We start from the raw sequence: 21,321 nt of genomic DNA on the forward strand, positions 1-21,321 counted from the left end.
TCAAAAAGTTAAAACCTTATTTTGAAAACCGGACGTTGTCACATGTGTAGCCTCCGGTATCCTAGCGCCAAGCCCGACGCAATGATAAATGACGTTGTATACGGTGCTTGCTTCGCGTAAAATTAAGATTGTATCGCCTCTATTCAGGTAACGTTAAGACTTTCATACTGCAAGACTTGTCTTTGAGAAAATGACAAAGTAAAGTCGCTTACTCTGCCTGTCAATTCGCTCGAGCAACAAATCGGGAACGAAATGTGCATTTGGGGTTTGTGTATATCTTTACTATTTCTATAGAAATGTGTGGTTTAACGTTATATGTGGTCTTAACATACTGAAACAGGATAGCTATCAAGTGTGTTTGTAAATACATGGTACAGTTTGAATAAAGTACAGGTGTGACGTCACTGTCCTCCCACAGGTGAGTGAATCGATTACAGGTGTGAATATGTTTGGAGCTCCGGTGGATTTATCTTTTAAACACATCAGCAGTTTGGCAGGTAGTGCACTCTGTTACTGTCATATTCCTATCATATTTTTTTAATGGTACTTTATTGTTTATTCCTGTATTTTCATGTCATTACAGCTCTGAAAGGGAATAACTGTATCTTTGCTGTAACTGCACATTAAAGTGTAGTGTATACTAAATAAGCATAGGATTAGTACACCTTGGAAATACATTTTCAGTATATATCTGTATGTAGTTTGTGGCAAACTTGTACGAATAGACTGTATTATTCTTCTCCAAATGAACATTTTAAGCATTTGATCAACCAAATGCATGTACAAGTTAGACGGAAACTCAATGACTGCAATGCATTATCTTTCGCCAGTACTTAATATTCACATTTTATTTGGGTTCACAGACACATGGATAGAGGAACCCAGCAGCGGTCTGCGGCCTTCAAAGACAAATTCAGAGATGAAGTACCTAAGTCGCTCCCTGCGTCTTAATAACAACAACATCACTGACCTTTGTGACCTCCAGAAGACTGTTTGCCACTTCCTGGCTGAGCCATCACAGCTTGCCTGGCTGGATCTTTCCTTCAACAACATCTCACACATAGATCAAGTTAGCTTCCTCTCTCCATGGCTTGTTTGCTTAGCTGTCTTTCTTCTTTCTGTCCTGATAGATCTGCAACATGTGTGTGCTTGTGTTCCAGGTTTTGAGTGAGCTGCGCGAACTGCGTGTGTTGTATCTTCACGGCAACAGCATTTTTATTCTGTCAGAGGTGGACAGGCTGGCAGCGCTGCCACATCTACACACCATCACTATGCATGGAAATGTTATAGAGACTAACAAGGCTTACAGGTGGAGACTTTCTTTCAAAGATCACAAATGTACCTTAAACACAGTCACATACACACACATCCTGCTTAGCTGTAAAATGTTTGGATGTGAGAAGCTTATCCTTTCTCACGAAAACTGAATGTGAATGAGCAAAGTGAACAGAACCAAATACTGTCACACACTTCAAAGGTGCAGAGTGAGGGTTTACTCTTATGTTCCGAGAGTGAATACATTGTGAGTGTGTGTCTACGTGAGACATGCCTGGCAGCCATGTAGGTGCATAACATTGTAACAGGTGCTTTACTGCAGTGCAAGCTCATGTTACATTCTTGTCTGCTTAGCAACACCAGCTACAAACACACACACACACAGAAAGAGGGGTTGGCTGATGGTTGTAAGTCTTAACTGAGTAGAACTGCTTACTCATGAATTAGTGCAGCCTTTTGATAAAATTTTATATGTGTAGCACCAGTAAGTAGAGACATGGTCAACTTCTCATAGAGTTTACAGACATATACACCTCATCATTATCTGTGTGGACACAGAATAAACTATTCAGTACGCATGTATGAATATATGTTTTTGTGCATTTAGGAATCGGGTTATTTCTGCACTGCCTCGGTTGAAGACGATGGACTTCAGCGCTGTGACACGTCAGGAGCGAATCATGGCGAAGATTTGGCATAACAGCAACGGCCGCAGTAGAGGCAGCAAGGAGACCCTCCAGTGACTGCTGGCTCGTCTCCCTTGGGGTGTGTTGAAATCGAAGTTTCACCCAAATGTTCTATGCTCCACCACCACCAACACCACAGGTGGAAAGCCGCTAAAATATTATTTACATTGTATGTTTGTATATCTGTGATGAAATTAGCACTGTTATAATGCTTGTTTTGTCCATTTTCAACCTGCTATCATTGATTAGTCCAAAATGTCACTGAATGATCCTGAGGTATTGGCTCTGACATACTTGAAATTCTCTAATTGTTCCTAACATGGGTGTGTTTTTTATTGTTATTAATGTTAATGACTGTGTGTAGCATTACTGAACCAACTACTTCCCAGATACGAGCATGGGGATGTTAAACTTTATTAAATATGACATGTGAGTTCTTATGTTGAAAATCTTTAATGAACCAAGAAACAAACAAAAAACCCAAACTCTTAAAACTTTTTGGTACTAGCCTAAGATATTATAAACATATTTCAGGTAGTATAACAAAAAAAATTGCCAAGAACCCATTGTAAAAAGCTCAAATCAATTGTTGGTTGAAATAATCACGGCCTTGCAGATCATCCCTTTAGAGACTCGAGAGCGGCTCTCCGTGCTCCCTGCTCACGCATATACTCGTGCTCTCCTAAGAAGAGCAAATATACATTTAAAAACACAAATAAATAATCACAAAAAGGTCTCGGATCATTTTATCTGTGGTGGTACATGGATTGTTAACGGTCTGCCACACTGCTACAATGGTTAGTTTCTGATTAATAGGAACAACTCAATCTTATTACAATCTTCAGCAAAAAGCTTTTTTTAAAAGCTGACAAACACAAGCCTAAAAAGAGTTCTTGCTTTTCATAAAAATGTTTATCACCACAAGATTTTAGCCAATCCTGACCAATGAACCCTCTATGAAAAGAGGAACAATCCATCATCTGTTTCTATATTCAACCAGAAAATTCTGTACAAAGGCATGAATACACAATATCTGTCCCTGCACCATCCACGCCCCTCCATGTCTGTATGCCTCCGCTGCTATTAAATAAGTTCTGGGATTTGATTTCAAGAGTCTGCCAGCTCATTCTGTTAATGCTAAAAGACACATTACTGCCTGTAAACTTAAGAACTTGCACCCCAAGAAAGCTCCTTCTTTTCCCGCTCACAGTGACATTAACTGGCCCCCTAGCCCCCCGTTCGCAGCCTCACCCACCACGGGACACCAGCCATGGACAGGTCACTCATGATTTGGCCTCAACTGGAAGAAGAGATTACACAGCGGACAACAAATAACCAACGCAACCCATTTCACTGCCAGTTTCAAACATTATTACAGTGAAATGTGAATGAAATTACCTCAGTCAGGTTAGTTTACTGGTGCACGTTTAGGTTTTGTGAGATATGGGTCTTGGTGCAAGGTGAGACCAGATTACCGAGATTTTTGATGCTGGCATATATCAGGATCATAGTGTTACAACCTACCAAATTATAATGAAATCTTAACCTTAAGAGAAAACATATTCTCCTTTTTTTGGGCTCCAATTTATAGATTTTTGTTGTTTTTTGCAAGGAGAAACAATGAGTGAATGAAAGGGCAGTGTCATCCCAAGACGACAAAACAGAGTTAAATACATATGAAGTGCAAACCTTAAGCCATGTTGCAAGTTTTTATCCAGGTTAATGGCTAAAATACACAACCATTGCACTTGCACCTATGGTTCTGTGATAATTTCCATTCCTCCATGCCAGAGAGATTCTATCAAGTATACACCACTAGCCAATGTGCCAAAAATTCTGCAGCTCTCTCCAGGTGAATACACTGTACATTCTTTCATGCCTTTAACAGTCTAGGTGGGGAGTATACTGATTATACAGGCTAGGGAAACAAATAAAATAAAAGATGCTGAGACGACCCTGAAACCCATAAAAAGAAAAGAGAGAGAGAGAGAAAGAGAGAGAGAAAGAGAGAGAAAGAGAGAGAGAGAGAAAGAGAAAGAGAGAGAGAGAGATCACCGAGAAGGATGCATGATGCTTTTTCCACAGCTGGTTCTGACAAAGCCTGTCGTCCACACATAACGTACAGAGGAGGCCTTGTTGTAAATATGAGATCACACCCCAATGGCCCCATCCACAGTAGACCATCTTCCACTGCCCATGACGACCGTCATCACTGACCCATAAAGTACACTAAAGGACAGCCATAGGGTGCAATCCTACATTGTCTCTGTCTTTGTAGCAGTTAGAGGCATAGCTAAGAAGCAAAAAGACCAAGATGCTTTAATCAAGGGTGAGCTGGAGGGTGAGGATGCAGAAGTGACACAGAGAGAGCGGGATGGGAGGAAAAATATGCGGGCCAGAGTCGCAGAATCAGGGAATGGCAAACTGGACCACCAGTTCTTCTTTAGCATCCACTTTGATTTGAGAGATTGCACTGTAAGCGTAGGCTGCTATCTTGGACACCTGCAAAGACAGAGGAAGACAGATTTTCTGTTAGAGTGTGAAAATGAAGAAAAAGAGTAAAACAAGACTAGTTTGCTGTGTGTGACCAACACTTTTAGTAGTCGGACTAAAACAGTAACAACATTAAAAGCATTAGATATCTTCTTCTATTTTAAACCACACATTTAGTCACACCCTCACACACTGAAATACCACACGGCTACACACTGCATACAGCGTCCAAAGAACTATTTCTCTAATGCTAAATGTAGCCAACAAGGAAACAACACATGCCAACTCATTTTCCATGTGTGCTCGTGTATGATTACCTGCTGAACATCTGAGTATGGCACCAGGTCACTTGCAAGCACTTGGTGGGGCTGGCTGGTGAGCGAGGGGAGAGTGAGGGCTTTCTTCTGGGGCAGACTGTTGTTCAACACAGCCAGCTTTGTACTGAAACAACAACAACAAAAAAAAAAAAACCCACAAGCTTACTTGCTTGCAAAGTTTACTTTTGTCCACAACACATCACCTTGTGTCTTGCGTATTTTCGCCTAAACAAGGCTGCTGTGTTTGGTAAAAATGTAGCCACCGGGTGGCATTGTATGTAGGTTCAAGGTAAAGTTTGAGGGAGAAGGCCTACACTGTTGCAATTTTTGGTTGAATCACTTCCTCCATTTCCTTATTATGTTGTTGGGTGGGTGTAGAAATTTCACAGAACACCTGTTTACAGCTTCCCACCTACATTTAAGCCAATACCAACCAATACATGCCGTTGGATATACACCTGGCTAAATAGTATTTAAGTCATGTGAACATCTCTTTCCCATAAATGAGTGAGATACAACCCCACACCATTAAGCACCATACAGTGTACAAATAGTACACAGCACAAAGTTAAGCTCAATATCTTTACTAAGACTGTTATTAAATGGCTCTAAGAACTTAAATATACCATCTTTAAAGAGTACAGGCTACCTGCATGTACGACTCGTTAATGATAACCATCTCCAGGTAAGCGTAAAACGCAAGACTAGTTCATCTCATTTTAAAAAACAGAAACCCACACCCTTCCCATACCCATACAAGAAACAGAAAGCTGCATTAGAGCAACAGCCGTCCATAACAAATGTTACGCAAACGCTTACCCACATACCTGTATTGCCGAGCTTTGTCCATGTATTCATGCTGCTCCATCATGACAGAGTCAGCGGCTGCGACATCAATGATGTTCCTGACAGAGAGGGAATATTCGCAGGTTTATTAAAAAGAACCACCAACCTTTATAATCAGGAAACGCATGCAGAATGTGTCTCGTCTTCGGTTGCATGAACGAGTGTCTTACTGTGCTGTCTTGGTGAGGATGGATGTAAGGAGGGCCTGTTCATCTGTCCGCGCTGAGGGGACACTGGTAGTAATCCAGTCTGTTCCATTTGGGGGTTTGCTGACAGGGTTCGGGTGGGGGATCAGCGGCTTACGTGCCTCAGCATCCTGGAACAGGTGGATCAGATTATAAATAAAGGATAACAAAGCGGTCAGCTCGTTACAGTTTAACAAATTATGTGACTGTTGTGTAGCAAATTAATATGGTAGAAGTAAACACCAAAGGATGTGCCTACTAGATTGTTTTTATTCAAGACATGACATACACTTGATAAAACCATAGTAACTTAGCCTATGAGAAGAAACGAGAAAGTACTGTGTGACCCACTGAAGGTGGTTTCTTCATTGGATACAAGATAATTAAAGAAACTTTATTGTCCCCTGAGAGAAATGTGTCTTGGGCATCAGTGACACACAAGGCTGCAGTAATAAACAATAACTACACAGGACTTCACAATCACACACATAATACAATCTGTTCCATACATTTACATCGCACAAGTATGAGACACTACCACCTATGCTAAAACAACTGAGTGAATCTGTTCAGTTGCACTTGATGCTCATAAAAATCAAACAATTAAACAAACAATAAAATAATCACAACAGCAAGTTCTTCAAAAAAAAAAAATTAACCCATTAAAGAGCAAGGTAGTTAAAATTCACTACTAACCTGCAAACAACATAAAAAGTAAACTATAGTAAAAGTATAAAGTGCCAGAAGTTCTTACCACAAATTAAATAATTGTGTTACAATATAACAGTTTTTTGAGCCAAAAATGTAAAGGTATCATCTCAACAACCATAGCAATGCATTTTACACCATGCATTATTACACTCTTTATAGACCCTGCTCTAAGTTTAGTATTGCTAACATAAATATCTGACTCTGACATTAGTTTACTTTTTGCCAGTGAATAAAGAAATGAACTACAAATTACAAATAAGACGTTAGTTACATTTTCAGACTAACACATTATTTGTGGTTAGACGTGAATTGTATTGTACTCCTTGTGTTACTATTATATAAGATTAAGTTCATATGAGGCAAGCCATTCTGCATGAAGGAAGAATGGACTTGTTTCCTTAAACTATAAATAGCTAAATAGCTTGAAGGTCATATGACATAAAACACATAAAGACCACGGTCTCCAGATTTCCCTTCAGTTCTTCTTGTGTAATAATTAGTAATTTACTATTAATTCAGTTAGTTACAGATTGCGTTAAAACAGTTCGGTTTCAGGAACTTATGTGTCCTGCCAATGTTAAAAGTCGCGGTAAGTTACATAAGTGTGCAATTGTACATGTTTCTTTGTCTCCAGGTGTGTAAGTTACAGCTCTTCTTGTGTAACGTTTTGATCGATTATGTGCTAACTTCACAGCCTGCCTAGGGTCAGGCCTTTCCGACAGGCTAAAGCTACTTTTGGGAGTGAAATCACTTTAACTATTAAACTATTACTACTCTTAATGCATTTTATGTCTAAAACATCCTCGGTACATAAAATAATATCACGTCCTTTGATTCTTAGTAAAAACATAGTATTTATCGTGTTTTAGCCAGCTAGCAGCTAGTTTAACTACCTCCTCTGTGGCATCGTTCTCGCTGCTGTAACAGCAACCCATGACCGCGTCCGAGACTACACAACCCCAGCGTCTCCGTCAGAAACGAGCCGTGTTTATCTTCTCCAACGAAACATACAACTTGTCTCCTGCGTGGTTTTACTCTAGATCCGTCTAAACGTAGGAAGCTACTGTTAACAGCAGCTCCTCGGACGAGCTATCACATGACAGCAGCTCAGTGGTGCAACAACACAACGGGCACTTCCGGTATTTGAGAAGCGGCTGCGGCCTTCGTCACGTGAAGGGGGGATTTTCAAAAGTGAACTTTGTAAAATAAATAAATAAAATAAATAAACCATTAGCAACAGTGGGACAAAATAATAAAAGTAAATATTACATTTCAAAAAATTACATTGTCAGCTGTGGAGGAGGCAAAAACAAGGTTGTCACTTTGTGTTGAAAAGTAGTGTGGGGTCATAAGGGCTCAGATTAGGGGTTTGACAATATTGACAAGACGATACACGATATTGGTTTCACGAGAACAAGATGAGACGATATTTTAACTCTGTCTTTTAGAAATTCTCTTTAAGTATATGAACGAGGTGTCTGAGGGAGGACTTTTGAGCATTAAACACTTAATTTCCTGCATTCATGGTTATTTTTCCATCCATCCATCGTCAACGCTTATCCTGCATACAGGGTCGCAGGGCATGGTGATTTTTTCCCCACCAATTTCTTTCATTTTAAAATGTATACATATATATATTATTTTCTACAACAGATTTACGTTGACATTATGAACACAACACATCCAGATACAGGGGTAGGCCTACATGTACAATATAAAGAAAAACAGAAAGAACAGGACATAAGAAATTAAAAGTAGATTTAAAATGATATATCATTTGTCCATAAGAAATTTGTCAAACGCATAATAAGTTTTGATTGCCTTCTTATTTTTAATGTACTTCTATTTTTTGCACCAATTTCTGCCTTTTCTGCATCAGTTTATGATGGAAATGTTTTTATTTAGTAAAGAGAAACACAAAATTCAGGTGGCAGGTGACAATTCAAAATATAAAACTTTATATCTTTATATTGCAAATAAACCTTTCTAAAAGCATTTTTTGTTTTGTTGTCTTGTTGCAAACTATTTTTTAATGAACATTTTTAACAAATGTTTTCAAAAAGCGATGGGGACAAAATCACCCATTTCAAAAAGTGGTGGGGACATGTCCCCCAGTGTAAATGACACCAGATTCAAGTCAAAGGTTTCGGTAAGATGTGCAGAGCATATTTCTAAATTGAATTGTTTAATGAAGCCACCACAAACTCACCAAAAATATTACTTCATCATTGGCATTTGCTGGTTGGCATTTGCTTTGACATGACAGGGCACATACACAATTTACCGAGGGCAGTAGGTGGGTGGGCAATAGGGCCCCAACAGCTCATTTCTGCCCTTGGGCCCTCTAACATGTTAATTCAGCCATGCTTGTAGAGAGTGCTTATAGAGTTTTTGATTATTTATGCATTAACTTAGCAAGTATGTTGATATTCAATAAATATTGAAACAGACACAAATACAGTGCTTACTGTGCAAAGTATAGCTACATGTGATATGCTGTATTACTGCACTGAGTTAAGTGCCAATTCCACCTGCCCAAGCATGTTTTCTCTTTTTTCTTTGAATGAGGGTAGCAAATTTAGTGAAAAATGAACCGTGCAAATATTTAATCAAGTTCGAGCTGTCCGAATTCATAGAAGCTGCTACTAAGCAAAATCAAAGGGAACAGGACGAGGCATGTTTCTCCCTGGAAAAAAGATGAAAGGGTCTCTGACACCCTCAGGCTGAGTATGATGACAGGGTACCACACACACCGCTTCTCTGACACACAGCAGTAACATTTTATTTCCAGTACCTAATTTCACAATACACACAGTTAACGTGTTTTCAGAGCTCTTCATACACTAAAACAGCTTTCTCACAGCTTTTACAAAAAAATGCATTGAATTACTCCAGAATCTCTGTACAAACATAAGCAAACTTTGTAGGCAACTGCACAGTCTATTTATAAATGTTTCTCCCCTTTTCAGAACCTAAAAACTTAAACACTGTGGTGATTGAAGTTATTATGGATCTACAGAGTATTTAGATTTTTGCTGTATTTTGTAATAAATAAAAAACAGGAAAGGAAACAGAGCATACTTTTGTTTCATACTTTCTGACTTAAACATTTAGTCATTTGGCAGATGCTTTTATCCAAAGCGACTAACATTTGAGGAACAACATACAAGCGTCAATGACGTAAAAGATCTACAAAGAGCAGCAATAAATAAGAGCTATTAGCGCATACGGCGTCAATGGGATAAATACCTACAGGGGAAGAAGTAAAAGTTAACAAATAGTGTAGGCTAATCAATACAAGAGAATTGTAAGGAGAAAGGTGAAGAGCACAGGAAGTGCATGTTAGAGGTGTTTTAAGAAGAAGTGTTCTTGGAAGAGATGAGTTTTCAAGAGGTTTTTGAAGTTAGAAGGACACCCCTGCTCTAATGGCATGTGGTAGCTCGTTCCACCAAATTTGCTTTAAATTCTGTGTAAAATGAAATGAATTGGGCCTGATAATAAAAATAAGATGAATATAAACAAGAAAAAATACAACACATGCAAAGACCTGGATTCAATTTAGAGAAAAGCTTTCTATAAAGAGTTCAGGGGACAGAGACTCACAATCACTGTGTCCTTGATCTTATTCACCACTTAAACTTCATTATTTTAAGCCTGAACAAAAACACTGTTTAGTATTATGCAATCCTCTTCAAAACAGTAGTCCTACAATTTTGATTTCCTCAATATTATAAATAGCATTATGAACAAATGTGAAATGTATGCAAAAGTTTCAATTATATGGAGTAAGAATGACATTTGAAAACGTTCAACTTTTGAAAAGTGTTAAAAACACTGAAGTATATAGTCAGGTTTGCTTAATCCCAGGGAAATGACGATAACCGATATGTAGGCCAAGCCTAAGTTTACTTGTGTCTACTACAATGTTTGTGGTTTACAGCATGAATGCCAGACAGAAGAAAAAAACAGTATGCCCCCGGTGGCACTGTGAAATTTGGAGGGAGACGCCAGTCTGATGGGGTGGGACGTTGACTGGGAGGCGCCCGCCCTCTCATTAACCCCCCGTTTCCTCCACACCTCTTCGTTTACACCTACACGCCGGTCAAGTCCAGGCAGAAGTGGGGCAGCTCTCGTAGATTTCACTGTGGTCTTGTTGGAACAAAATGTTTGTTTCTGTGCTGAGCTTTGTTTTACTGTTTGGAGTTTCTCATGCTTCCGACACCGGGGCTCCTGCCCAGCTCGGGCCGCCGTCACTCGGGTTCAGGTCCTCAGTGCGCTCCGTGTGTAAACCCATCCCGAGCACCCTGTCTTTGTGCCACGGGATCGGCTACAGGCAGATGCGCATCCCAAACTTACTCGGCCACGATTCACTGAGGGAGGCCCAGCAGCAGTCGGCGGCCTGGCTGCCCCTCATCTCCAAGCTATGCCACCGGGACACCAAGAAGTTCCTGTGCTCGCTGTTCGCTCCGGTGTGTCTGCCGGAGCTCAGCGGGCCGGTCAGCCCCTGCAGGAGCCTGTGCGAGGCCGTGCGGGACGGCTGCGTGCCCGTGATGAGCGCGTTCGGGTTCCCCTGGCCGGAGATGTTCAACTGCACCCGGTTCCCGCGCGCAACCGAGCTCTGTATCCCTGCAACCGGAGAGCTGGAGGGGCGGACGGTAGAGGAGGTCAGGCACGAGGAGGTGCTGAAAGGTCAGTGAACGCATCTGTTGATTTCTGACTTATTACTTTTTGTTGATTTAATTGTCACTCCTCACCTGAGCAAATAGTCCTACAGCTGAACTTTCGGATACATGCTCACCACCAAATACGTTTTATTAGGCCTATAGCAGTGACACTCATGCACACATTTTTGATATATTTTTAAGTTGTAATTAGTAGGCCTACTATACCAATGTAACAATTATTAAATATAGCCTATTACAGCATGCACTAGGCTATATATTCCTATCCCTACTGCAGTGTGCAATGAAAAGTCACAGTTCTATCAGGCTCTTCAAATGCACTGCACCACCACAGTACTGTCCCTGCATGTATGTTTTTGCACAATGTACAAATTAGTCTGACCGATATCACTGACCAATACTAGCTTGTCTCAAACAAAAGAAATATGGTATTGGCATTCATTCCTGCTAATAAGTAAGGAGACATGTCAGTATGTTGAAGATATGTTTGAGTTCATTTGAAAAGTACTTGCATTAGGATATAGTTTGCCCACCAGAGCACCAATAAGTATTTATCAGCAGTAAAATGTTCCCCTCAGCAGACTATATATCTTGTTCACAATTATTTAATAACTAAATTTAAGGGATCCTTACCAAAATGTTTGTTGTCCATTATGCAGTTTTGTTTAAAACATCGGCCTCAACAACTCTCTAATATTGATTTCAGCATCAGTGTCTCCAGTTCATAATCAGTCGGGCTGTAGTAAAAAGCATGTACGTATGTGGCCTCAGGAATTGTGGTGTGCATAATGCACATAGCTTTTGAAAGTAATTTCTTTATTTTATTATTGTTTTCTATTTAATTTAAAACAGTCAATCTGTTTCCTACCTCTTTGACCTGTTTCTTGTGCTGCTATAACAACAGAAGATTTACTTTATGCAATCCTGTCTTGAAGTTGTTTTGCCTGCCTTGATCCTGGAGTTTATAACAGTCCCACCAACTTTATAATTATTCTTTTTACATCCCTTCTGTAGACACGCAGTCATCTAATCCCCTACCTCTCTCTTGTCCATCCCCTAGGGAGTGTTATCTGTGATGCCTGTAGTCTGGCTGCTGAAGGAGAGACTGACATCCAGGAAAACTTCTGCCACAGTTCATATGGTGAGAACAAACTCATTTAGATAAAGTAGACTACAAAATACGTCCCTTTCTTTCTTTTGAGAATGGAGAACAACACAGATTAACCTTCTGTAGTATTACTCCAGTACAAAACAAGATATAGAAAGATTGTTTTACAATGCGTCTGCATTGGCACCTGTCAGAACTCTCTCCGTCTCTGTCGCAGCATTTAAGATGCGTCTGGGCAGCGTGTCAACAGTGGGGGGAGACCGTCAGCTGGTGCCTATGGCCCGCAGCCGCATCCTGAGGTGGGCAGGGGGAGGAGCGGAGAAGGCAGAAGGCATTGGCGGCGCAATGGCCCACGGCGCTTTGTGGCTGCAAGAAGGAGGCACCTGTACTTGTCCTGGCCTAGACTCCACAGAGACAAATGAAGACAGGGCGTCAGAGGCAGGACAGATGGATAAGAGACAAACAAAACAAAAAGAAGGAGAAAAGGAGGGGAATGGGGCCCAGGGTGCGTGGTACCTGGCCCTGGCTCAGGCTGAAGAGGGAAGACTGGTGTTGACTCGACTGGTGAGGTGGAGCAGAGGGGACAAAGAGCTGAAGAAGTTCATCAGAGCTCTCCTCAAACAGTCCTGTCCTGAGCTGTAGACTGGGAGTTATCAGCCTTTTCAGTCCCTGCCTGCCCCATGGTCGTTGCTTTGTGGTCACACGCACTGCTAAATAATGAACTGCTAAATAAATAGTTTCCAAATAACCCAGAATAAATCAAGTGAGCACAATTTTTTAGATACAAGTGATGTCAACGAGTGAACCAGTGTTAAAAGCTTAGTTGATAGCTAACTGTAAATCTGCATACTGGCCACTTTCTTGATGAATTGTTCCTGATTAACTCTGGGTGCTAAATCCCACACAATCGATAACGACTCAAGTCTTTTCTTACTTAGTACGCATTGTTTCGTGTCCCATCAAGTAAATCATATTGAGTTGTTGCCAAATACAACATTACATAAAGAGTTTTTACAGAGAACAATTCATGAATGACAGAGAGCTGGTGTTTGTGTACATTATTATAATTACCAACTACCCAATAATTCTGGAAATCTCACGCAGGCAGTGATGGTAAAGCATCGTTACAACTTGTACTACACATGGCGTGCAAAAACTGGGGCAAACTTTTTTTTTTTGGTGTACATTTGTGTATATAAAAGAGACAAATTCTAACCCTGTAATCAAAGTGTTGAGTAGTTTTAATAATGATTGCTGGGGTGTAGGCTGATCTCATCACAACTCATAAAACTAATACATATTTAGGTTGAAGCAGTATACTTGTTGTTATTCCTGTAATAGTAAAACATTTCTTCGTATAATACCTAGTTTATCACCATACATATTAAACCGTAAATATAACAGACCTGCACACTTTTGTTTGACATTTTGTTCCACAGCAGCTAAAGCCTCAGTAGCTCGATGAGGGAAAACAGTCACATTTTAGGACGCTATAATCTCAAGTCTGAGGTGCTGAAATGAAAGAAACACAGAAAATGGCATGTGATGTGATAAATAAATCATTTAGATCTGGCTTTGCGCTCTAATTTTATCACATTTATTTCAACCTAGCATATTTCTGATGTAGGTTTTTAAATGTTTGGTTGATTACTTCTTTATTTAGATAAGCTTTGATAAACATTTTGTATTTATAATTACATCCCATTAGATAATATTCCATGAATAAGCTTTTTGTGTGTTTTTTTCTGGATCCTTCCAGCACGACTCTGTGAAGAAAGAAATTTGATCCCACATAGACACACACACCTGTTGCTGTTAAATTGATATATCAAATGTCCTTTTCACACTATCTCACTGCTTCTGTCCACAGCAACGGTCCTATTCTAAATATCTGGACAAGAAGCTATCTGTGTGATCAAAAATGACAGCAACTAATGTTTAACAGCTGTAGAGTTAGTTATGTTATTATCAGTATTTGTTGACTGGAAACAATTAGAGACATATACTGTCATGCACGTGGTACATAAATTATTCACATCCCCAGGTCTCTTACACACACACGTCTCCATCTTTTTGCACTTGTCTCCGCTGAAGAGCCACTTTCATCTTCGTTGTCGTCAGCGCTGCTGCTCTGCTTTCGCCAGACTTCTTACAAAACAGGTGAGTATGTATGTTTTTCACACGACCGTAAGAGAGAGTTTATTTTAATGCAAATAATTCAATCATAGCATATGTTCTGTGTGTGGTGCAGAAAGCCTGTGGAGTTTAAAGTTACCTGAGGCAGAGAGGCACAGCGCTTCCTCTCACATCTACCCCAGGACTTCAGCATGAAAGATTGTTCCTGAGTTAGTCTCAAAATGTGGTTAATGTTTTAGAAACTTCAGGTAAAGATGATTCCATTAATAAACTACTCTGTTTTCAGTCTCACAAAGGTCTTATAATAGCCATTCTTTTATTCTAAAATCTACCTTACAAGGATGTTTTCTTTTTCTGCATTAATTACAGATCTTTTGTAAATTGTGAGTGATCTTTTGGTAGTTCTGCCATAATGAATGAATAGCTTTGATCATTTAGCACATGGGACATTGTAAAAGCACCGGCAGCTGCAGTGCCTTGATGCCCAGAAAGAGTTGTGAAGTCACGATTGCCCATATTCGTGACAAATGACGATAAATGATCTTTCTGCAGTGGACACTTTGAGAGAAAAACTTTTTGCACTTTCAACACACAATGGCAGTATGTGTTTCTGATAATTGCAAACTTTAACTGACTTGAGTATGAGAGGAAGGTTCAAAGCTCTTGCAGCACTGATGGAAGGTTGTAGCAGGATTTGGGACTAAAAGCTCTGGGTCTTACTGCACTTGAAAACATATCAGAAGGGAAAACGATTATATGCGACTATAATAAAATCCGCCTTTTTGTTGATCCACATGACAAAATGCACCCACCCTAAAAACTACTAAATAGGTCAAACTTAGGGAGAACCATGTTTCTTATCTGTCACCCCCTTTCAAGAAAGGCATCAATATTCAAGTGAATGCATAATATAATAAGAAATATGACTTTGACACATCAAATGCTGATGACATGCACTAAAAACTAGTTTTTAAATTAGTCTTTGCAGTCTGGACTGTTTAAATGGCGCTGTCATATCCATTTACCTATTTAACTACTGCTAAACTGATGAATTTCTTGGGGCCACTGGGTAGTTAGTATTAGGGTAGTTTAGCTCTTAGGGTTTTCTGTATGTAGGTTAGAAATGATACTGTAGATGACGTGCTTTATTTGATTGTGGTATGTGCTTAGTGTCTGAGACCCTACATACAAGGTTCAGATAGCTTACCAAAAAAAGAGGTGGGGAGCAACAGAGTAGGGAGACAGAAGCAGCTTCAGTGAATTGCTGAAACAACATTCATTTGTTTGTTTGTTTGTTTAAAGGGTACATGAATAAATGCCATCAACCTCATTAAAACAAGTATAAATACATATTGTAAGTTTACATAAACAACACTCTACCTCCATTTTTGAACGTAATTCTCTAATGAATCTACTCGGGTGTATGCGTTTTTCTTTACCAGCTGGGATGGTGTCTCCTGCTATCGCTCTGGCCTTCCTTCCCCTCCTGCTGACACTGATTATCAGGTACCGCTACTACTTTGTGCTGTTCTATCGTGCGTTCCTGGTCAGGGCATGGAGGGATTGTGTAACTGGTCTGACCCGAGAGGAACGTGCCTACCAGTATATTCTCACTCATGCCACCCCCGGAGACCCAGATAGTATTCTGGATACCTTTGATGTCTGGTGCAGCAAGGTGGAGTTCATCAGCAACATTGGGCCTAAAAAAGGTGAGGAGATCATTTACCGTACACAAGCATTTATCTGTTTATGAGTATGGTTTTACATGTTTGGTTTCTCTGTGTGTAGGGAAGATCCTGGACCGGCTGCTGATGGAGCAGAGTCCTCTGACAGTGCTGGAGCTGGGTTCCCACTGCGGGTACAACACTGTGCGGATCGCCCGGGCCCTGCCCCTGGGTGCCAGGCTCTACAGTGTCGAGATGGACCAGAGGAACGCTGCTATCAGTGAGAAAATCATCCGCCTGGCCGGGTTTGACGATGACACAGTAAGAGAGCAGAAACATGCAACCCATCTATTAAATGCACGTGTACTGTGGGCCTTTTGATAAAAGCCTGATGCCATCACCATTATTTGTTTTTACATAAATCTGGGACATTTATTTATTTTTTTATTTCTTTATTATGTCTGAATATGGAGAGTATTCTACCTTTGAGACATCCATTCTGTGCATTCTTCAGGTGGAGCTCATCGTGAACCCATCTGATGAGGTGATCCCTAAGCTGCGGTCTGATTATGGTGTGGAAAGGCTTGATTTTGTCTTCATGGACCACTGGAAGAAATGCTACGCACCTGATCTGCAGGTGACTGAGGAAGGAATAAATCATTAGTACATTTACATGTGAATTAAAATCCTGTTTTATAGTTTATTGCCATGTCTGTCATATGGCTGGTTGGAAGTAAAAAATTGCACTGCGGTAGTTAAAAAAAACTATTAAGGTACTTTAGTAATGCAACTGTTCTTAAATAAATGTTATGTTTCTCAGTAACATTGGTACTGCCTCTGTGTGTGTTGCAGATGCTGGAGGGCTCTGGTCTGCTGGGAAAAGGATCCATGATTGTGGCCGACAACGTGCTGTTCCCTGGGGCTCCAAAATTCCTCAGACACATTCGCAAGAGCGGTCTATATCAGTGGAAGGTCCACCGGGCCACACTGGAGTACAGCAAAGGCATCAGGGACGGGATGGCTGAGCTGGTTTATCAGGGCATCAAGTAGATCATGCAGACTGGGATATCACACACTGTTACACAGATACACATTTTTGGAGTGGGAGTTGGTGAATTGATGATGGTATAGCCCGTGTTAAAACACGTTTTAAATAGAGATTAAAGAAAGGTTGCAAAAAAGATGATGGTAAATTCTTCTCTAAAACATTACTTTCAGCTGTAGCATCTCAGTGAAAGAAAAAAGAAATTGTCATGTAATCATTTAGTAACCCCGTGTACGACCACTAGTCTGCCAGGGATCTTTGTCATTTGACACCTCCCCCCACCGTCATTCCCTTCCTTTCAGCTAAATAACTAATAAAAACACAAATATCACAGAAGATTCTTCAAAAATACCATGTTTATTTAAACAAAACTGCCAAGTTTGAACAAAAATTAAAGACCACAAGAGCAAATTCATTAAATATGTCACACAAATGAAGCCCAATGACATTGTCATTTTTGGTAATAATAAATGTATTTACAAGGTTAATATTGAAAACTATTGTATGTAACCATTACCTGTTAAAATATTTTAAATGTTACATTCACTTACATCAAGTGAATTTGGGACATTGGCAACACCCAAATCATAAATTACACCAGATTACAACTTATCAGTACTGGACTCTGGAGTTCTTGTATCTCACTTAACAGTGAATTACACTTAATCCAACACACGCCCCTCACTACCATGTTACATTTTGTGTTTGTTTTAAATTAAATTGTAGAAAAACATAGTTTTATCAAAATGATTTAAATTGATGCAAATAGTCAAGGCTTCTGTTAATTTCAGTACATCTCAGCCACGATAAGCAATCCTTTAAGATAAAAGAGAGACACTGGGCACTGTGTGAGTTCATATTTCAATAAACATTCTTCAATGCTAATGGCTACTTTTACCTCTGACACACCTAAAGAATATTAAAATGTATTTCAAGAAGAACTGGTGCATTGTCTGAACATAACACTATTTCACAAGCTTTTATGAAAGTTCTGATATCTGTAACAAAAGATTAGCAGCATACATGACACTGCAATTAAACAGAACTGGACTTTATGGTGAAGTATGTGTAAGTCGCCTCCATAGGTAACAAATTATTTCGCTGACTGAACTGTTGTTTGTGCCCTGTCAGCTGTTTGGCGACTCTCTGAGTAGTGTCACATGACTGAACATTTGACACGGTCAAAGTTTAAACGAGAGCTCTCTGGGCTTTGGCCCATGGCTGCCACTGTGTGGGTGTGTCTCCGACTAGTTACAAAACGGCAAGACTGTGTGTGTGTGTGTGTGTGTGTGTGTGTGTGGAGAGGCTTGTGGAAACTTGTGGAAACTCTTTGTTTGGACTGAATGGTTAAATGTATTTGACAGGTTCACACACTGCCACTACAAGAAAAGAAAGAAAAACAGGTGCACAGGCGCGCAAACACACATCCATGCGAGTATTTTAACAATGTGGACATGTGCCAGGAAGCAACACTCACAGCGATGTCCAACAACCTCCCACGCCTTCAAAGCCAACTGCAGCTTGACATGAGGCGCTCGTGCTGGATTTACCCAAACTCCCTCTGAAGGATATCATTGTATAATCCTTGATTTTTCTATATTCCTTTCCTGTTTATACAAATAAAAAATATAGATCTATGCCCCTGGCTGAAGGGTCATGTTTAAATGGGGAGTAGAAATCCAGTGCAAGACAGCTTCATGGAGACTAACATTGTCTTTAAATCATCCACTGGTCTTGGTCTTGGTCTGGTCCCTCCATGTCCACCTGACAGAAAGAAACCAGCCAGATTAAGACTATTATTTGTGTGATTAAGATAAATTCCAGTGTATTTTTGATATTTAGTAAGTGTGCCTTCAATTAGAAAACATATTTTAAACAAAATCTAAGTCAGGTGCTGTTAGAAAATGTATTCCTTCCACTTCTTCACAGCGTCAAGCCACATGTTTGCTCCGGTTAACAATGTTAATGTTACAATCTAGTTGGCCTCAGTCGTTTGCTGCAGGGCAGGGAAAAGACCAATCATAAATCAAAGCACCTCGTTTATCTCGCCGTCATCAGGTGACTCGTTGTAGTCATTCATCTCATCCATGTCCTGCATGTCTTCTTCGTCTTCTGAGTCTTCCTCGCTGTCCTCCTCATCCTCGTCGTCCTCTTCTTCCTCTTCATCATATCCTGCCTGCGCCACAGTAAAGGCATAATTGGAGGGAAATAATGCAGTGTATGTTTCATACTATGGCATGGTGAAACTCAGCTTAACATCTGCTGATTACATCCTAAAGGCAACACATTACCTCAAAAATAGGTTTCCCTATGGGCATCAGGTTGTTGTCCTTCTCCGCAATGCTCTGCAGCTGAGGGAGAGACAGAGTGCTGCACATTAAACTACGAGCACGAAGACAGGGAGACACAGATTATAGACCAGTGGCCTATACTACGAAAGGAGTTCAACCTACTCAGTGAACCCGGGGTTATCAGGCAAACTCAGGGCTGACAAACTCTGACCACCTACACTGGTGTTAAATGGTACTACGACAGTGGATAAGATGTTGGTTAGTTGAGTAGGTGTTAACCCTGTGTTAACTTCATTGGAGTTGGTGAGCGTTCGCATAAAATGGGTGTGTTCGGCAGTGCAGGCAGAGTTTTTTCACAACCGCGCATGATCCGTATTTTCTCCAGAAGAATGCACGTTGATTGTGTCAGGATATGAGGAGTTTAAAGACAGTTTAACGGCTAAATCTAATATTGTGGCAGCCGAGGGAGGCTTGTTTGCATCGCGTTGACTAAACTTGTAGCCTAATTATCTTCACAGTGTTCTTATTGTAGTTCAAATCTCTAGGCTATTATATATTTTATGGGCTCTTCTTTCATGTTTAACATGATTAAGATGTAAAGGTACAGCTGCATATAAGGTCCATTGTAGTAGCAAAAAAGGAGCCAGTGGAGAGGGGTAATAATTCAAGACAAAATTTAATTTCCAAGATTAATCTACAAGTAAAAAACTTGAATATTCTCTGACATTATAGTCACACATTTATGAGAGAAGCTACACTTTGCAAGGCTGCAGGGCTCGCTGTATGAACGTAATGCTATTGTGTTAACAATAACTTCATTTCAGCTGCAACCGCAGTGGAACAAATCAGGATGAAATCAAAAAATATTTTATCAAGTGGTGTGTGTTAATATCCTACTACTCATCGTTAACACTGGGTACAGATGTGGTGTGTATCCACGTGCAGGGTAACCTTGAATTAACCACGAACAAAACCTTCTCGGAGCAGTTTAGAGATGCAGCGTAAATTGCCATGGCAACAGACCTCGGGTAACACATATCCACCTTTCGGAGTACGGGTCAATCAGGAAGTTAGACCCGACGTCACAAAGTTACTCCTGAAGTTAACTGGATAAGCCAGTTACCCCGATTCATAGTACAGGCCACAGCTATGTGCAGCTTTAACACAAACACACACTACTTAACTTAAAAGCACAGACTGTATAACACCCAGTGCCCATCAGAAATTATCTTGTAGTGAGTTAACGTTATTACACCAACACCAATCACCAGGTTAAGTTGACACTTAGCTGTAAATAGCTTTTGTTTATGACAGTTTTACATCTTATATGGCTATAGGAGTACTTTAATATGAAAACATGTACAGTGGGTACGGAAAGTATTCAGACCCCTTTAAATTTTTCACTCTTTGTTTCATTGCAGCCATTTTCCAAAAATCAAAAAAGTTCATTTTATTTCTCAGTAATGTACACTCAGCACCCCATCTTGACAGAAAAAAACAGAAATGTAGAAATTTTTGCAAATTTATTAAAAAAGAAAAACTGAAATATCACATGGTCATAAGTATTCAGACCCTTTGCCGTGACACTCATATTTAACTCAGGTGCTGTCTATTTCTTCTGATCATCCTTGAGATGGTTCTACACCTTCATTTGAGTCCAGCTGTGTTTGATTATACTGATTGGACTTGATTAGGAAAGCCACACACCTGTCTATATAAGACCTTACAGCTCACAGTGCATGTCAGAGCAAATGAGAATCATGAGGTCAAAGGAACTGCCTGAAGAGCTCAGAGACAGAATTGTGGCAAGGCACAGATCTGGCCAAGGTTACAAAAAAATTTCTGCTGCACTTAAGGTTCCTAAGAGCACAGTGGCCTCCAT

The 21,321-nt window shown here is 40.2% G+C and overlaps 5 protein-coding genes across 10 annotated transcripts in view; 3 read left to right on the plus strand and 2 right to left on the minus strand.

Annotated features, from left to right (window-relative positions):
- Nucleotides 1–39: 39 nt before the first annotated feature.
- Nucleotides 40–2,401, plus strand: lrrc51 (leucine rich repeat containing 51). 3 transcript variants are annotated; one of them, XM_046073990.1, is made up of 5 exons: nucleotides 40–147; nucleotides 419–497; nucleotides 864–1,069; nucleotides 1,161–1,309; nucleotides 1,883–2,401. In XM_046073990.1, the coding sequence occupies exons 2-5, from the start codon at nucleotides 446–448 to the stop codon at nucleotides 2,016–2,018; spliced, it is 543 nt and encodes a 180-aa protein (XP_045929946.1). In that variant the 5' UTR covers nucleotides 40–147; nucleotides 419–445; the 3' UTR covers nucleotides 2,019–2,401. The 3 variants fall into 3 exon arrangements, with proteins under 3 accessions (XP_045929946.1, XP_045929945.1, XP_045929947.1); XM_046073989.1 differs by having other exon boundaries at nucleotides 56–265; XM_046073991.1 differs by lacking the exon at nucleotides 419–497 and having other exon boundaries at nucleotides 56–265.
- Nucleotides 2,402–2,691: 290 nt separating this feature from the next.
- Nucleotides 2,692–7,628, minus strand: lamtor1 (late endosomal/lysosomal adaptor, MAPK and MTOR activator 1). Its single transcript, XM_046073992.1, has 5 exons — nucleotides 7,407–7,628; nucleotides 5,788–5,933; nucleotides 5,599–5,676; nucleotides 4,772–4,895; nucleotides 2,692–4,463 (listed from the first exon to the last, which is right to left on the minus strand). Exons 1-5 carry the CDS (start codon nucleotides 7,446–7,448, stop codon nucleotides 4,371–4,373), a joined length of 483 nt encoding a protein of 160 aa, XP_045929948.1. The 5' UTR covers nucleotides 7,449–7,628; the 3' UTR covers nucleotides 2,692–4,370.
- Nucleotides 7,629–10,577: 2,949 nt separating this feature from the next.
- sfrp2l (secreted frizzled-related protein 2 like) lies at nucleotides 10,578–13,876 on the plus strand. Its single transcript, XM_046073015.1, has 3 exons — nucleotides 10,578–11,202; nucleotides 12,256–12,336; nucleotides 12,521–13,876. The coding sequence occupies exons 1-3, from the start codon at nucleotides 10,677–10,679 to the stop codon at nucleotides 12,943–12,945; spliced, it is 1,032 nt and encodes a 343-aa protein (XP_045928971.1). The 5' UTR covers nucleotides 10,578–10,676; the 3' UTR covers nucleotides 12,946–13,876.
- Nucleotides 13,877–13,996: 120 nt separating this feature from the next.
- tomt (transmembrane O-methyltransferase) lies at nucleotides 13,997–18,908 on the plus strand. 4 transcript variants are annotated; one of them, XM_046073017.1, is made up of 6 exons: nucleotides 13,997–14,463; nucleotides 14,555–14,687; nucleotides 15,882–16,148; nucleotides 16,228–16,424; nucleotides 16,618–16,740; nucleotides 16,956–18,908. In XM_046073017.1, the coding sequence occupies exons 3-6, from the start codon at nucleotides 15,887–15,889 to the stop codon at nucleotides 17,151–17,153; spliced, it is 780 nt and encodes a 259-aa protein (XP_045928973.1). In that variant the 5' UTR covers nucleotides 13,997–14,463; nucleotides 14,555–14,687; nucleotides 15,882–15,886; the 3' UTR covers nucleotides 17,154–18,908. The 4 variants fall into 4 exon arrangements, with proteins under 4 accessions (XP_045928973.1, XP_045928975.1, XP_045928974.1 ...); XM_046073019.1 differs by lacking the exon at nucleotides 14,555–14,687; XM_046073018.1 differs by lacking the exon at nucleotides 13,997–14,463 and having other exon boundaries at nucleotides 14,486–14,687.
- The window catches only part of anapc15 (anaphase promoting complex subunit 15), a 5,619-nt gene continuing 1,783 nt past the window's right edge, over nucleotides 17,486–21,321 (minus strand). The window contains exons 2-4 of the mRNA XM_046073025.1: nucleotides 19,440–19,499; nucleotides 19,184–19,324; nucleotides 17,486–18,912 (exon numbers count right to left, since the gene is read on the minus strand). Of these exons, the coding sequence (XP_045928981.1) occupies nucleotides 18,865–18,912; nucleotides 19,184–19,324; nucleotides 19,440–19,499 (249 nt within the window). The 3' untranslated portion in view covers nucleotides 17,486–18,864. The remainder of the gene's footprint in view (nucleotides 18,913–19,183; nucleotides 19,325–19,439; nucleotides 19,500–21,321) is intronic.

This window comes from Micropterus dolomieu, linkage group LG17 (genome assembly GCF_021292245.1).
Source record: "Micropterus dolomieu isolate WLL.071019.BEF.003 ecotype Adirondacks linkage group LG17, ASM2129224v1, whole genome shotgun sequence".
In the NCBI taxonomy this organism is placed as follows: domain Eukaryota; kingdom Metazoa; phylum Chordata; class Actinopteri; order Centrarchiformes; family Centrarchidae; genus Micropterus; species Micropterus dolomieu.

Bases quoted from the DNA above. Each gene is read 5' to 3' on its own strand.
- sfrp2l (XM_046073015.1), top strand. From the start codon at position 10,677: ATGTTTGTTTCTGTGCTGAGCTTTGTTTTACTGTTTGGAGTTTCTCAT. The intron at 11,203-12,255 runs GTCAGTGAACGC...TCCATCCCCTAG, and splicing joins GCACGAGGAGGTGCTGAAAG to GGAGTGTTATCTGTGATGCC. The intron at 12,337-12,520 runs GTGAGAACAAAC...TCTCTGTCGCAG, and splicing joins CTTCTGCCACAGTTCATATG to CATTTAAGATGCGTCTGGGC.
- lamtor1 (XM_046073992.1), bottom strand. From the start codon at position 7,448: ATGGGTTGCTGTTACAGCAGCGAGAACGATGCCACAGAGGAG. The intron at 4,896-5,598 runs GTATGTGGGTAA...TTGTTGTTTCAG, and splicing joins GACAAAGCTCGGCAATACAG to TACAAAGCTGGCTGTGTTGA. The intron at 4,464-4,771 runs GTAATCATACAC...CTGTCTTTGCAG, and splicing joins CATACTCAGATGTTCAGCAG to GTGTCCAAGATAGCAGCCTA.
- tomt (XM_046073016.1), top strand. From the start codon at position 15,845: ATGAATCTACTCGGGTGTATGCGTTTTTCTTTACCAGCTGGGATGGTG. The intron at 16,425-16,617 runs GTAAGAGAGCAG...TGCATTCTTCAG, and splicing joins CCGGGTTTGACGATGACACA to GTGGAGCTCATCGTGAACCC. The intron at 16,741-16,955 runs GTGACTGAGGAA...TGTGTGTTGCAG, and splicing joins GCTACGCACCTGATCTGCAG to ATGCTGGAGGGCTCTGGTCT.
- lrrc51 (XM_046073990.1), top strand. From the start codon at position 446: ATGTTTGGAGCTCCGGTGGATTTATCTTTTAAACACATCAGCAGTTTG. The intron at 498-863 runs GTAGTGCACTCT...TTGGGTTCACAG, and splicing joins ACACATCAGCAGTTTGGCAG to ACACATGGATAGAGGAACCC. The intron at 1,310-1,882 runs GTGGAGACTTTC...TTGTGCATTTAG, and splicing joins GAGACTAACAAGGCTTACAG to GAATCGGGTTATTTCTGCAC.